This window comes from Helobdella robusta (assembly GCF_000326865.2).
Source record: "Helobdella robusta unplaced genomic scaffold HELROscaffold_47, whole genome shotgun sequence".
In the NCBI taxonomy this organism is placed as follows: Eukaryota; Metazoa; Annelida; class Clitellata; order Rhynchobdellida; family Glossiphoniidae; genus Helobdella; species Helobdella robusta.
Window position 1 is genome coordinate 4394 of NW_008705176.1, and position 15250 is coordinate 19643.

General features: G+C 33.9%; 3 protein-coding genes across 3 annotated transcripts in view; 1 reads left to right on the forward strand and 2 right to left on the reverse strand.

Moving 5' to 3' along the window:
* The window catches only part of HELRODRAFT_193279 (hypothetical protein), a gene marked incomplete at its 3' end in the record, with an annotated part of 5825 nt that extends 3966 nt beyond the window's left edge, over positions 1–1859 (reverse strand). Inside the window, exons 1-3 of the mRNA XM_009026396.1 lie at positions 1575–1859; positions 664–919; positions 168–379 (exon numbers count right to left, since the gene is read on the reverse strand). Of these exons, the coding sequence (XP_009024644.1) occupies positions 168–379; positions 664–919; positions 1575–1669 (563 nt within the window). The remainder of the gene's footprint in view (positions 1–167; positions 380–663; positions 920–1574) is intronic.
* A 686-nt stretch (positions 1860–2545) lies between these two features.
* HELRODRAFT_85777 (hypothetical protein) lies at positions 2546–4082 on the forward strand (the record flags this gene model as incomplete). The annotated part of the gene is made up of 5 exons (XM_009026393.1): positions 2546–2619; positions 2830–2969; positions 3118–3350; positions 3531–3678; positions 3913–4082. 5 exons carry the CDS (start codon positions 2546–2548, stop codon positions 4080–4082), a joined length of 765 nt encoding a protein of 254 aa, XP_009024641.1.
* Positions 4083–7297: 3215 nt separating this feature from the next.
* HELRODRAFT_121963 (hypothetical protein) lies at positions 7298–9015 on the reverse strand (the record flags this gene model as incomplete). Its single annotated transcript, XM_009026397.1, has 3 exons — positions 7298–7527; positions 7856–8041; positions 8163–9015. Coding segments are annotated over 3 exons (1269 nt in total), but the record flags the coding sequence as incomplete, so codon positions are not given.
* Between the last annotated feature and the right edge of the window lie 6235 nt (positions 9016–15250).

Consider the following 15250-nt stretch of genomic DNA (forward strand, 5'->3'; position numbering starts at 1 on the left):
CGTATGAATAATGCGTAACACTCGCACAACAATTTCGTTCGTGTGAAACATACGCGAACAAAACCGACAAAATAAAACATCCATCAAAATCTGATGATAACATTTTCATTACATCGTGAAAACACTCTGCAGATTATTTTCAAAATAAAAATTTCGACCAGTCCAACCTTTCATTGAAGTTATCGGGCAGGAGTTGATGGACCTTGGTCTTCTTGAGGGCGGAGGGGATGAGCCAGTGCCAGCTGGTGAAGAAGGAGAGTTGCACTACAAAGCCCAAGATGGCGATCTCGAAGATTAGGTAAAACGAGCACACGCCGTAGTATATCAGCTCACCAATTATCGCTATCAGGTTCAGCATTGAGCAGATGTCCAGCATGAACTGTTTTGGTTGTGAGTGATGGTTGGTTGGTTGGTTGGCTGGTTGTTGTGAAGTACTTGTGTAATTTTTACACCTTCTCATAAAACTTTTCTTAAGAATTATTCAGAGGTAGCAACAACAAAGAAACAGCGAATGTGAATTCAATACAAGTGAGTCAGCGCGTTACTTCAACAGCACTGCCGAGCGTCTTAACCACTACACCACGGCGCCACCCATTGTCAGTAGCAACAAACTCAACAACAAATGATAGAACAAAATCTTTCTTTTAAAAAAACACACCTCACTTTGAATATAACAAAATATGATATAAATCTCCTGGGTGTATCATTTATCATAGTACCCCTCAGCGAAAATATATATATCAAAACTGATACACCGATATTCGCAAGGAATAAATTCGGCATGATGACGTAATAGAAGTATCCTTGTTCACATATAGTGTCTTTGTTGTTGTTACTGCTGCTGCTGCTAGTGTATATAGACGATGCTGTTTCGGTTGTGGTGGAAGAATAAGTTGAAAAATATTTCAGCCAGATGTACCTGTAACGGAAAAGAGCGGAATTTAACAAATTTGTCACTAGGTGTTTTATACCAGTGGTGGGCAAACTACGGCCCGCGAAGCTGTTTTATGCGGCTTGCGAGGCATTGTTCGACAAAAAAGAGTCATCGGCCAGACATTATGGCCAAAAAATGAGCCAAAAATCTTGAAAAAATTTTCCTCCAGGTCAAAAAAATTTGCTATTTAAGTACATATGCGGCCCTTCAAAGGTTAGAAAGTTCTCAATGCGGCCCTCACAGCAAAAAGTTTGCCCCCCCCTGTTTTATGCCAAAAAATGGTGGTATATGATTTATTGAATTAGTTTTATTATTTATGTTTAATCAAATTAACAACGATACTTTTAATATAAATATTTAATAATTTATAATATATAAAAATAATAAAAAAACAATAATAATAATAAATAATAATAACAATAGTTATTACTACAACCATCGTCATCGTATCATCACCGTCGTCGTTATCATCATAATCATTATCATCATCATGATCGTCATCATTATCATCATCGTCGTCATCATTGGCAAATCGACAATGTACCTACGCCTTAGTTTTAAATTTTTAATATTATCATACTTGTGTTTTTTTTTGTTTTTATTATAATTAAAAATTGGTAAAATTAAAACAGTGATGTACCAGAACAACTGCGATACGATATCCACAACCGACGATATCGCCAAATCGTCGCTTCCGACTCGGTGGGTTCCGAATATCGATTTAAGTTTCGGCATTCGGTATTTTTTTTAAACTTTCTTCAATAAGTTTTGTATGTTGTAAGTTTTTAGTATGTTATTTTATTAAATTCATTCCTCGATAAGTTTTTCTTAAATTAAAACACTAAGCTTTGGCTTTTGTCAACCAATACTAATAAATCACGGAAATTTCTAATTTCATCATCGACCTAATCTTTTGTTTACTCACTGTTTTCTATTGTTTTTTGTTTACCAAAGAAATTTTGAAATGAAACAAGTTAGAAAAAACCTATAAAAAAAATTACATCTAAACAAATACTAACATTTACACAAACTATAAAACAACGTATACCTGAGCGACAAACTCTGCGTTATCTTTATTTACAGATACTCTCTCATTCAAAGAAACGGTTATGTCTGGATGATACAAAATGATATAAGATATTAGAGAGGTTACCTTAGCTATAACGGATCGTATTTTTTTAATGATCGGATCGATCGGATACATCCAGTCCATGTTTGATCGAATGCACTAAAAACTGTTACATCTCTTATTGTGGTTGCTTAGTAACGTGCACTTGCCACTATCTGGCAACTGTTTGGTTTGATGATCTGTATGGCTTGAGATTTAAAGCAAATTTGTTGAGTTTTTTTTAAATGCGACAAATTTAAATTATTTTATGTTGAATAATAAACATATGAACTTTATTCAAAAATTTATAAAGTATTAATACTGCATTAACTAATAGCAGATTATGACTTTTTAATATTAATTTAATTTGTATTTTTTAATTAATAAGTAACTCGTAACGGATCTTCAGCTTATCAAAATCATATAGTTCTTATTATTTAACATTATTTATTATTGAAGATTATTTATAATTTATTGAATTAAATAATAGTTAATTAATTAAAATGGATTACAAACGTGAAGAGAGCATATACAACTTGATACCAAAGGAACCCGTAAAGATTGAAAAGCCAGCCAGGTAGGACCATTAACTATTTAGATTGAGATCCAGTTGTATTAATTCGTTAGAAAATTAATATTTTGTGACCGGAAGTAAATGACATTAAAGCTACGTACAGATCAAAATATGATGTAGAATCAATGGAGTCACTCTTCTAAACTCTAAAGAAAATGATTTCTTTTAAACGTTTTTCAGGTACAAATCAATGTTTAACAACAAGAATGACAGTCAAGATAATGACCATTCACCAAATGGCAGATCGAGAGGGACTAGGGTCTCATTTAAAACGATGGGGCCGGCTAAAGTGCCTCAACGTCCTCCCGATCAGTTTCTCAAAAGCCATGAAAATGACGTCCACTTGCCCAAATGTTTGTATTTCATTTATTTTATTTCAATCTAGTCGGATGCTGCTTTTATTTTTTCATTAATGTCATCAAAATAAAAAAATTAAATTTTGACTATACGATTGCTATCTGCAGACCTTTAACGTAGCATATGCATTTAATGACACCACAGCCCAGCAGAGATTTAAATACGCAGACGCTGAAAAACGGAAGCCGCCGGTTCCAAAAGTAACCGAAAAACCGGTGATGGGCGTGCAGTCGAATAAAAATTTTATTGTCGAAAATGCAATTCAAAACATCACCGCAGCTCCGAGGGTTCCCGAAAGAACTTTTGTCGATTCTAGGCACGGAGAGAAACAACCCTTGGATGCTTCAGGATTGTATCCGGTTTATTTAAATAAAAAAGTCAGTTGGTTGGTTGGTTGATTGGTTGGTTTGTGGATTGACTTATTACACTATGGAATCTAATGTCTGATTGCTTTAGTCGCTCATGTAATATACAGATCAAATAAAAACTCTTGTCCAATTAGACATTCAAAATATTAAAAATTCGTCAACTAATTAACAAACTCTGGAACACTGAAGGATTTTGGGAAAACCCCGATCTATTTAGAGAAACGAAAGATGGAACTGGAGCAGAACGAAGCAGACATGAGAGCCTACGTGGAGATGAATGAAAGGAAGAATCAGATGAAAAGAATGACGGAAGATGAGAGAAATATCATTATCAAAGGTAGGCATCATGACCATCATCATCATCATCACAAGCATCAACATCGTCATCATTACCATCACGTTCAAAGATCATTTATTTTCATTTTTCCAACTTTGGTCACTATAATCATCATCACCAATCTTATTATCATCAATATCCTCATTAACATCTCTGTAATCATCACTGTAATTGCCGTCATCATCATCATCGTCACCATCAATATTCTCTTCCTTCTCAACATCTCACGACAAGGATTGAAGGATAACTGGGAGTACGTGTACAAGGATTACCTGGCACTTCCCATGGTCATTGACACTCCGATGAAGAAATCGATGAAAGAAAGAATGGAGAGAGATATGGAGCAGCTGGAGAGAGACGCCAGGCTGATCGAATCGCATAAAATTATCTACATTGCCGATTGAAGGAATGGTTAAATGAATGCACGAATAAATGAATGAACGAATGGTTGAATGAATGCATGAATGATTGATTGATGAATGGTTTGAGGGTTGATTGGTTAATTTATCAATCGATTGATTGATTGATTAGTTAGATGACAAATATCTGATTGTTCAAAGATTGATTGAATATAAATGCAGGCAGCTGACTAACACTGAATGACTGACTGATTTAGTAATTGGCAAATAACTGATGATTGGATGAACGATTGAACGAATAAAAGAATGAATGAATGGAATGAATGAATGACATTTCGTAAGCATCGAGTTATTTATTTGTCGGAGCAATCGTACAAAATCGTGTGAACAATTCGTTGAAGTGATAAAAATCACGTTAAACATTTCATTTCATTTAACAATTATGTAAATTTTTTAAAATAAAATTCAAAATAAATATTATCAAAGAGACCTCTTAAAATGTAAAAAGAATAATTTAAATAATGAAATTAAAAAAAAACCATTGTTCCTTTATAAGAGCTGCGTATATAATATGTACGTTTAAATAGAGTCATTTTATACAGGCAAATTTACACACACACACATAAACACACACACACACCGCACAAACACACACATGTGTATATATATATATATATATATATATATATATATCATGTACAATAAAGAGTCAGTCATTGTGTTCAATAGCATATAGATGATTCTTTAATAATTGAGACGTTACAGAAATAAATGTACACCCCCCAGTCTAAATATAATAATTAACAATCCCCAAATGAGCGTGAGGTGAAAACTTCAAAATTTAAACGAACGAAATTTGAGAAAGAAATCAATAAATTAAAATTGAAATGAATAAAAACTGAAACTGGAATTTGAAGTTAAATAACATCATAACGAACCACAAAAAAAATTGGATGGGAAAATTCGATCCATCAAAACACACACAAACACACACACACAGACACGTACAAAGTATACGTTTAAAAATATATCAAAATAAGCAAACATAAATGAACCAGCAGCAATGAAGAAGCGTGAAACCGGCGACAAAACACATTCCAAATGAACAGTAATATAAAAATATGCAAACGGATGTAACGCATATACTTCGTAATATTGGTGGTTCGCTATATTTGTAAAGAACACTCGGTTATAACGTATCCAGAACTAACTACGGCTAGTTAGTTCTTCTACTCAAGAACATAACAATCCAAAACATTCTTTAAAAAATGTACCATAGCACGTTTCCAACCAACACAACGACACGGAAGCGATAAAACCTCGTTATAACGCAATCATCAGAAGTAAAATTCACTCGGAATTGGATTTAAGTTTGTTTAAGTGGAAGATGCATTCCAATTTGAAACAAATTAAGGACACCTACGTAAAATCCGATGTACAATTTATATTCAGAAAAAAACTCTTCAAAAAATACAGGTCAGAAATTTGGGGAACAAAACTTTACGAAATCCTAAAAAATGTTTTATAAAGTGTATTAAAAATAACGATATTTCGGCTAGGTATAGTGATTAAGATGAACTTCTCCCACCTAACAAACGCCTCTTCTCTCTAGTGGCTAGCGTGGCAACCACAGCTGCTACCGACATGTTATCAATGAATTTTAAAAACTCATAAAAATATACTAAATATACTAATAAACTTTAATTCTACTAAATAAACAAGATTTTAAACGAAAATTTATTTTTAAATTACTTTAAATTAACAATAAATGTCGAGAGTCTAACTGAACTTTTGGCTTTCACATTTCTAAACATTTTGTCCAAGAAAGAACTATTTATTGTATAGTTCTATTTAATTTTTTTTTCTTAGTCAAAATATACAACGGATGCGAGATAATTCGCATTCATATTATATAATTCGTCTAAATTTATTAAATAAATTGTTATATAAAAAATTAAACATTCAATATACATTCAGCTGGTAGAGGTCTCCGAGGCCAAACTACTTTAGAAATGTACGTTCCAGTGAAGTATTACCATATTGTTGCAAACTCAAATTTCAGTATAAATCAAAAAAATTAATTAATTGGATGAGATACCTATACCTAAATAAATATGAACGTGCAAAATGATGTTAAAGTATGTAAATGAATGAACTGCGGGATAGCTGAGGTGGTAGAAGCGCCATGTCTTGCAAAACGGCGTTTTGTTTTATAGATCAGTTGCAAAGTAACGTGGTTCGATTGCTTACTCGGCAGAACTCAAAATGTTCCTATTTAAAAACACGTAGATACATACAAAGTTATTAACCAATGTATGCGTCAATTTATTATCATATTGATTCGACCATGCTAAACAAGTCTAACCATTATTGAATCATCACAGCTATCGTCATCATCATCTTCTTCTTCACCTTCTTCTGCATCAAACAATCTCCAAACTACATCAAACCGAATCATCGTCATTGTCATCATCTTCATCATCCTCATCACCATCATCAATAGAATGACCAAACTATCTCCCAATCCCACCACATAAGACCATCATCTTCTTCCTCTTCATCATCATCACCATCCATGAATAAACAACCAATGAGCTGAATCAAACCAAATCATCCTCATCATCATCCTCCTCCTCATCAGCTGGTCCCAGCAAATGCTTCCTTCCCTCAGCCGAGGCCGCCCCATTATCACCCGCGGCAGCTTTTACCCCACCACCACTACCACCCCCAAGCCCCCCTTCGACGCCCCCGCCGCTGACGGACGTACGCAGGCTGGAGTATTTGCTGTCGTCTGTGGCACCACCGAATAGATAGCGACTGTGGTGGTAGCAGACGCAGACGGAATAAGCTAAGGCCATCAGGGTTATGAAGAGCATCAGACTTATGACTGTGTGGATTTGATTATTTGAAATTTTATGTCGTGAGTTGTATGATAATATCTTTGGGAATTTAATTATTTAAAATATTAATTTACCATTCAAATCATCCAATCAGTCAATCAATCTTCGTTTAAAGTCCAGAGACCCAGTTCCCCCGAGGTAGGACGTTGTTTTCTTTTCCATCAATTTTTTGTGCCAAATTAGGCGATCAGTTATATCCATTTCATTAAAATTTAAATCAAATTTTAAATTTAAATTCAAATTATCCAACTTTAAAAGAAACAAAAAAAAATCAGATTTGACTACAGTCTGAAAAATTTACTGAAAAAATGGCATAACACATGAACATTAAGGTATTTTATTTTACAATATTTACTAACAAACTAAATTCTCTGTAAGATAAACCTCCCTCTTGATGTTTAAAATGGACTCGACCCTCTTGAAATCACCATCATTGTCGTGTGGCGGTAGCTTCAGGATGTAACACATGAGTGAGTAGAGATCCACTATTTCGAAGGGGCGTTCAAGTTTGTAGTTAACTTTGAACGCTGGACCACTAGCAATAAAGATGGGATGCATGGATTTCAAGCTGTTGTTGTATCCGTGATCGCCTGTTTTAGGATTTTTGTTAGTTTCGAAATTATTTATTTTTATCTGCCAGAATTATCAAAAAAAACAAAAGAAATTAAACTGAAATGAAGATATTCCATATTGAAGTCTCTGATATATAAAAATAATTCAACAGCAACAAATAAACTCAATCAAAGTCAAAATTCAATAAAACCAAAAATGAGAATTTGAACTATTAACTGCAATGGATTTAATCGAATCGAACTAATGAACGAATATATCAATCAATCGATTAACTGCTAATTACCTAATTAATTATTCGTATATTCAAATTAGACCCAGCCCACTAATCGCCACCCACCGACAGACCTTTCATCAACATGCAGTAGGTGTCATTCCTAGACATGCAAACCCTGTAGCCCTCCTCGACCGTCAGGACCAAATCGAGAATTCGGCGATTATTGCGGTAGTGATACTCGGTAGGGATGTGCTCTTTTTTGTAGACATTAAGATGGGATATATTACTCAATATCTTGTAAACCTCTTCCAGGTGGCCTGTGTTTAAAAGTGAAATTTAAAATTGTAATGATATTGATAGCAAAAAAAAACACACAGCTGGCCTACGTTAACATAGACAACATAACTTTTTTTTTACCACTAAATGAGAGCAACAAACCTGGTTTCGGCAAAATATTATAAACAAGAGATGTGCCATAGATCTGAAATAAAGAGACGTCGACGTAGTCACTCAGTATAATAACTTCTCTTTGGTACACCATTCCGTGGTCACTGGTTAATATTATATTTACACTACTCATCAGTTTTTTCTCTTTCAACATTTCTAAAAATTCGCCCAGCAGTTTGTCTAACTCGATGATTTTTTTGGCAATTTCTGTCGAGTTTGGCCCATATTCGTGGCCAGTTGAATCTGGTTCATTAAAGTAAACCATGCCAAAGTTGATTGGGGATTCCTCATCAGTAAACCACTCTAAAAGTTGAATCAGTCGATCTTTGAAATCCATACTCTTGTTGTAGTGTAGGAAGCGTGTTGGATGCTGGCCTTCCACATCTGACCCGACCCAGAAAACGACCCCACTGTATCTCTCACACTCACAAGTCCCATTGCAACCGCACTTCTGATTAGTGATCCAAATCGGTTCTACCAGTTTGCCACTTTTTCCATCCCACCATTTGCTGTCTGTGCCATCTGGTGAGGATATATCGAAAGTTTCATTAAATAGTGGATCGTAAAACGAGTTCCCAACTATCCCATGGTTCTCCTCATACCGTCCTGTCGCAATTGAATAATGATTCGGGAATGTTTTTGTGACAAATGCATTTAAAACTCCATCATTTGATATTGAAACGCCGCTGCTTATTAGCATATCAAAGTTCGGCGTTGAGTAATTGAAACTATTTTTTACAAAATCCAAATAATCCCATTTAAATCCGTCGAACGAGATGACTATAAGTTTAGGCGGTTGGTCGTGATGTTTGTGTGTGGTGGACGGGCTGAGGATGGCAATCAGTGGCAAGAGTATTGAATAAAAGTAAGAGACTTTCTTCATATGTGTAAAAAGCATCTTCCTTCCTGTTGTTAAAGGCCTGTGTGTGAATGAATATCAATATACCTGACCAGGTGTGTGAAGCTAGCCGTGGATTTATTTCACAGCCAAGGATTTCAATATGAGCATTAAATAATAAATATAAGATAATTTCAGAAATAAAGAATTTTGAGACAAATTTAAGTTGAAACATAACATTTTTATTTTGTAAAAACCATTTTTCATGTTTTTCCAATAAATCTTTGAAAATTTTGTAATAAGAAAACTCCTATTCAGAAATTAATAAAATTTGCACTATATACACATGAACTTGTGATTAAAAAACCCTGAAAATTTCACAGGCCTTAAATTATTACTTTGTGAGTAATTTGAGTTTTATTATTTAATGCTCCTTGAAATCCTTAGCTGTTAAAAATCCTTGGCTAACTTCACACACCTTACCTAACCTAAGGAACAAAAAAGTAAATCAAAACTGTACACTAATCATTAATTATTATATTTTAAAATAATACAATGACTTATGATGATTATCATATGTTGGGAATTCCGTTGTTTAGAAAACTTTTTAAAAATACAAAAAAAAAATCAACATACAAATTATAAAGTCATAAAATATTCTAACCTCTCTAAACATTAGGATTGAAAAAAAAAGAATTATAGTAAATAGTTTTTAACAACAGTTAATAAAATAATGTCTTATTATTGAATTTGGGAGCATAAATCACTAACCTCACCACAAAATCGATCTAGTTACTTGTGTTCTTTAATTATATACATGTATATACAAGGTTTTCACAAATAGGATAGGTAATTGCATAAAAGTGGACAGTAGTTGTGAAAAGTAAATGCCTTACGTTACGCAATATTTTAAACCTGAATTCTGTTATAAATATTCTGGTTAACCCATATAACTGGTTAACTCTTAAGCTAATTAATTATACAAGTATACATTACTTAATTAACTTGTAGTCAACAAATTAAACATGGTATATATTTATTCTAACCATTAAATTTTAAAAAATCGGTTGGTCTAAGTGGGTTATTTAAAATATTAACCAGACAAGGAACGCATTTTGAACTCGTATTATAAAATCACTCAGAAAGTTATCATAAAAAAAGGGAATATTTAAAATTCAAAAGCTTAGCAAATAAAAGAGTGTACTTAAATGTCACAATAAATAAGCTCTGGAAAATGTATGAATATGGAATAAATTCCTCCTGTAATGTGGAGAGCTTCTGTCGAAAATGTTTAAATATCCACCAATGATAACCCGTCAAAAAATTATTTCATTAAAACATCAAAAAGCACAGCTATCCTACTTTCATTAACGACGTCAATAACAAATAATTTGTGGCATCCGAAGTATGGAAAGTTCCAGATTTTTCGAACATATGCAGCAATCATATCGTACGCAAACTTTGTATTCCGCTAAAGTGAATACGATTGTCGGGATGTCTTTGTGATAGAAGCCGGTCATTTCAACGCAGAATCAAGCGTCTTTAACCAATGCAATACCTTCAAGTACGAGTTTTGCCCAGGCGGCATTCGAACCCGGCCACGACGTAGGTAACAGTAGTTGTAACCAGTGGCAAATTTAGGAGACACTGCCCCCCATGAGAGCAGTTTTTAATAAAAGTCAGAAAGGAAAAGGACCGCTTTATGTATGAAAAACTGAACAAAAGAAACTGTCGCCAGCCACACAACCACAAATTCTGGTCCCCCCGTAAAAATTTTGGCCAACCCCGTAAAAATTTTGGTCCCCGCACCGTCAAGATTTAGACATTTTGAAAATTTTGTTTTGGCCGCCCAGCCACTGGTTGTAACAGACATGGAAAAATCTAGAATATTTAAAGCACGGCCTAAGCCCGCTAACGTGAAGAAATTATTCCTCATTTTTCTCAAATAATTTATTAATAATCCATTAAAAATATTTAATATTAAGTTTAAAAAAGCAATATTGATTCAATAAACGAACGGTTGAAATTGCAATTGAAATTGAAATATTGATTCAATAAACGAACGGTTGAAATTGCACAAATACATGTATTGTATGTATATAGAGATGTAAATTAGTCGTATAATAGAAGAATAAGAAAGAATTTATTCAAACTAATATAAATATTAATCATTATTAAGCCTTGACAAATTGACTATGACAATATTGATAGGATTGTAAGATAGTTTTAAAATTTTATTAGTATTTTTAAAAGTTAATACAGCTACTACAACATTTTTCATAGGTTTTAATCGTTCAGATATATAGGTATAGTTTTGTTTGTCACTGGAATGAAATCATTGGTTTATTCTGTTAAATCATGGAATATTATCACTTTTGTTTTGGTGTGTATTTGCACGTGTGCGTGCGTGTGTGTGTGTGTGTGCGCGTTTATATTGTTTTGTATATAATTATATAATTCCTCATTATTCATCATTAGTACAAGCAATATGTGTGTGTGTGTGTGTGTGTGTGTGTGTGTGTGTGTGTGTGTGTGTGTGTGTATGCGTTTATATTGTATTAATGTAAATAATTCATAATTAGCACATTTTGAAAAAAAGGCGACGTCAGATATATAAGCGAATCATATTTTATGAATATAATATTTGGGTTATAAATAAATAGTTGAAAAAAAAATGGATGACTTCAAAGATTGATGGATGATGGACGGATGGATAGATGGATAGATAGATGGATGGATAGATGGATGGATGGATGGATGGATGGATGGATGGATAGATGTGGATGGATGTAGGGATAGTTGGATGGATGGATGTGTAGATAGAAGGATCGACGTATGGATATGTTAATTAACAGGTGAATGGATAGATGGACGGGTCTAAAAAATGGGTGAATGGATAAACAAATGAATAGATGGATAGATGAATGAAAGAAATATATGGATGGGTAGTTGAACAAATGAATAAAAAGAACTAACACTGAATAATATACCGTACGAACTCAATGAGTGATGGATGACTGCAATGGATCAGACTTAATCGCTAAATTATGAAGAAATATCATATTATAAAATAACAAAATATATCTATTGACACATGTGAAAAACAGGTAGAAGTACATACAAACATACAGGCAACTAAGTTTAAAATGCGTAATTAAGCACATGTAAACTTGTGAGAAGAAAGAATATACAAGTATTAGAACACATATTTTCTTAAAATAATTTAATTTCCAGAGAGTTGACCAAAAAATAAATTCGGAAACTGAAAATTTTGAAAGAAATATATTATTTAACAGATACAAATACAAACGTTTAAGAATTCAAAAAAATATTTGCAAAAAATAATTAGAAAATTGAAAAAAATATAATGTTGGGATTAATTACATTCTTTTATACAAAACATTCATTTAATTGATTAAAAAATTCGGTAATCTCATATATAAATCTCTCTCTCTCTCTCTCTCTCTCAAATTAATTTGAATAATGAAGTAACGTGATTTGATACGGTTCTCAATATATCATGAAATTAAATGTATTTAATTATTTTGAAAAAAAAAAGTAATTTATTTAACTCATTTAAATGACTAATTAAAATTGAGTAGCGTGCATATAATTTTCGCTCACCCACTTACCCACTCACCCACTCACCCACTCACTCACTCACTCACTCACTCACTCACTCACTCACTCACTCACTCACTCACTCACTCACTCACTCACTCACTCACTCACTCACTCACTCCTCACTCACTCACTCACTCACTCACTCACTCACTCACTCACTCACTCACTCACTCCTCACTCACTCACTCACTCACTCATTCATTCATTCATTCATTCATTCATTCACTCATTCATTCATTTCTTCTCTCTCTCTCTCCTCTCTCTTTCTTTTTCTCTCTTCCATTAACTGAACTGAGACAAAAATGTTATTATTTTTTGCAAACAATTTTGTTTCATAAAATAAATAATTGAATATAATGATGACTAGCTGCCAGAATATATAAGAACCTTATTGTGTGCGCGCGTGTGTGTATCTGTGTGTGAATGTGTGTGTGTCTGTATCTGTGTATTCATGTGCGGTGTGTCAATATTTTGAATCATAATAATACTATTTAAAAAACAAATTCAGAAAAACTCCGTTTTAAATGTTAGAAAAAAACTACACGACCACGAAATCGAACGTATGAAAGAAATATTTATAAAAAACTGAAATCAAAAAATAAAACTCTTTCTCTCTCTCTCTCTCTCTTTCTTTCTCTCTTCTCTCTTTCACTCTTTCATTCTTTCTCTTTCTTACTCTCTCTCTCTTCTACATATTTATATGAATGTGTATTTATAGAATCGTATATTTATGAACATTTATTTAAACTGATATAGTCAGATCGTACAAAATATGTTTCAAAATATAATGCAAGCGTCATTGGCTGGTAATATTTTCAAAGATCATAATCAATATCATAATCGTAATCGCGCCATAATCAGTAGTGGTCATCATCATCATCAATACTCATGATCACCATCATAATCATAACATCACATAATAATAACAATAATAATAATAACAATTATAGCAATAGCAACAATTTAAATAATTATGATAATAATAATAACAATAGTAATAATAAAAGCGATCATCATCATCATCATCAGCCATCGCTTTCCACACTACTACCACCTACACCTCCACAACCCTCGCCAGATGAAACCATCATCATCTTCTTGATTGCCCTCTCGATTTGCATTCTTTGACCTACCTGAACCACCCCGAACTCGATCAGACCCGCCCTGCCTAATTTAGTGAGTTTGTCCCCAGTCACGTGATTTCTATAAAAAATAGGGATGTGCTCGTGCATGTTGAGGCTTTTGAGCCATTGTATGACTTGCTCTACGGACCAGTTTGTTATGCTGGTGTTGTTGACGTCATTGTTGTTGTTGTTATTATTATTATTATTTTTATTATTGATTTTATTATCATCATCATCACCGAAACCAGGTGGTGGTGGGACGATGATGAAACTATCATCACTGCCAATCATCCTATCATCATCATCATCACCGTCATGCGGTGGTGATGATGATGATGGAAAAGGTGGGTTCTTATTATTATTATCATTATTATTATTATTAATGTTATTATTATTATTGTTGTTGTTGATGACTTTTGAAATGCAGTCTGGAGATAGTGACGATTTTATAAGTGATGGTAGCACGATTTCGCGTTGATTTTTTTGAAAAATAAATTTCAACTGTTGTTGCTGTTGCTGCTGTTGTTGCTGTTTTGATAGCACCTCACTTTTCAACATCTCAACACCATCGTTAGTGTCTGTTTTGTTTAAAGTTTTCAACTGGTCATTAACTTGCTGGAAGTTAATTTTGTGATGATCTTGTTGTTGTTGTTGTTGCTGCTGCTGTTGCTGCTGCTGTTGTTGTTGCTGCAACTGTTGCTGTAGTAGTTGCTGCTGCTCAAAAAGGTGCTTCCTGTTTGAAACGATTGCCAATTTGCCAATGTCCTTGGCACTGTTGTAGACGCCATATTTGTCAATTGTGAATCTCTTCTCGAAAGAACTTTTGTTGTTGTCGTTGTTGTTGTTGTTGATGTTGCTGTTGTTATTGATGACGTTGTTGTTGTTGATGACGTTGTTGTTGTTGATGTTGCTGGTTGTGTTTGCGTTTCTTCTAGCTGATGTTGAAATGTTTTCGTTAGATTTGATCTGCTGCTGTCTGATGAAGGCCTGTCTGGCTTTTTCCGCCATTGCCAAAAAATTGAAGTCTGCACTTGTGTCAGAAACAAAAGCTGTGTTGTTGTTTGTGACGTTGTTATTGTTATTGTTGTTGTTGTCATCCTCAACACAAATTTGTTGTTGTTTTCGCAACAAATGCTTCTGGAGCTCCTGCTGAAGACGTTGTTGCTGATTGTGTTGCGTGTTGGGGTTTCCAGATTTAAGTTGCGCAACACTCGGCTGCTGTGATTTGTTGTTGATTGAGACGGTGGCTGGTAGTGGCGGAGGTAATGGAATGTTGCTGCTGTGGACGCCACTGGAATCGGATGGAGTCGTTGTAGCGGTTTCACAAGCCACAGTTTGCAGTCTTGTACCCAACATTCTTCTAGGAGGCTGAGGAGGATGATGATGATGATGAAGAAGATGATGATGATGCTGATGAGAATGATGTTGATTTTCGGGATCGTTAAGGATGTAATGTTGAGATTGTTGTGACAATGAGGCCGATGATGATAGCG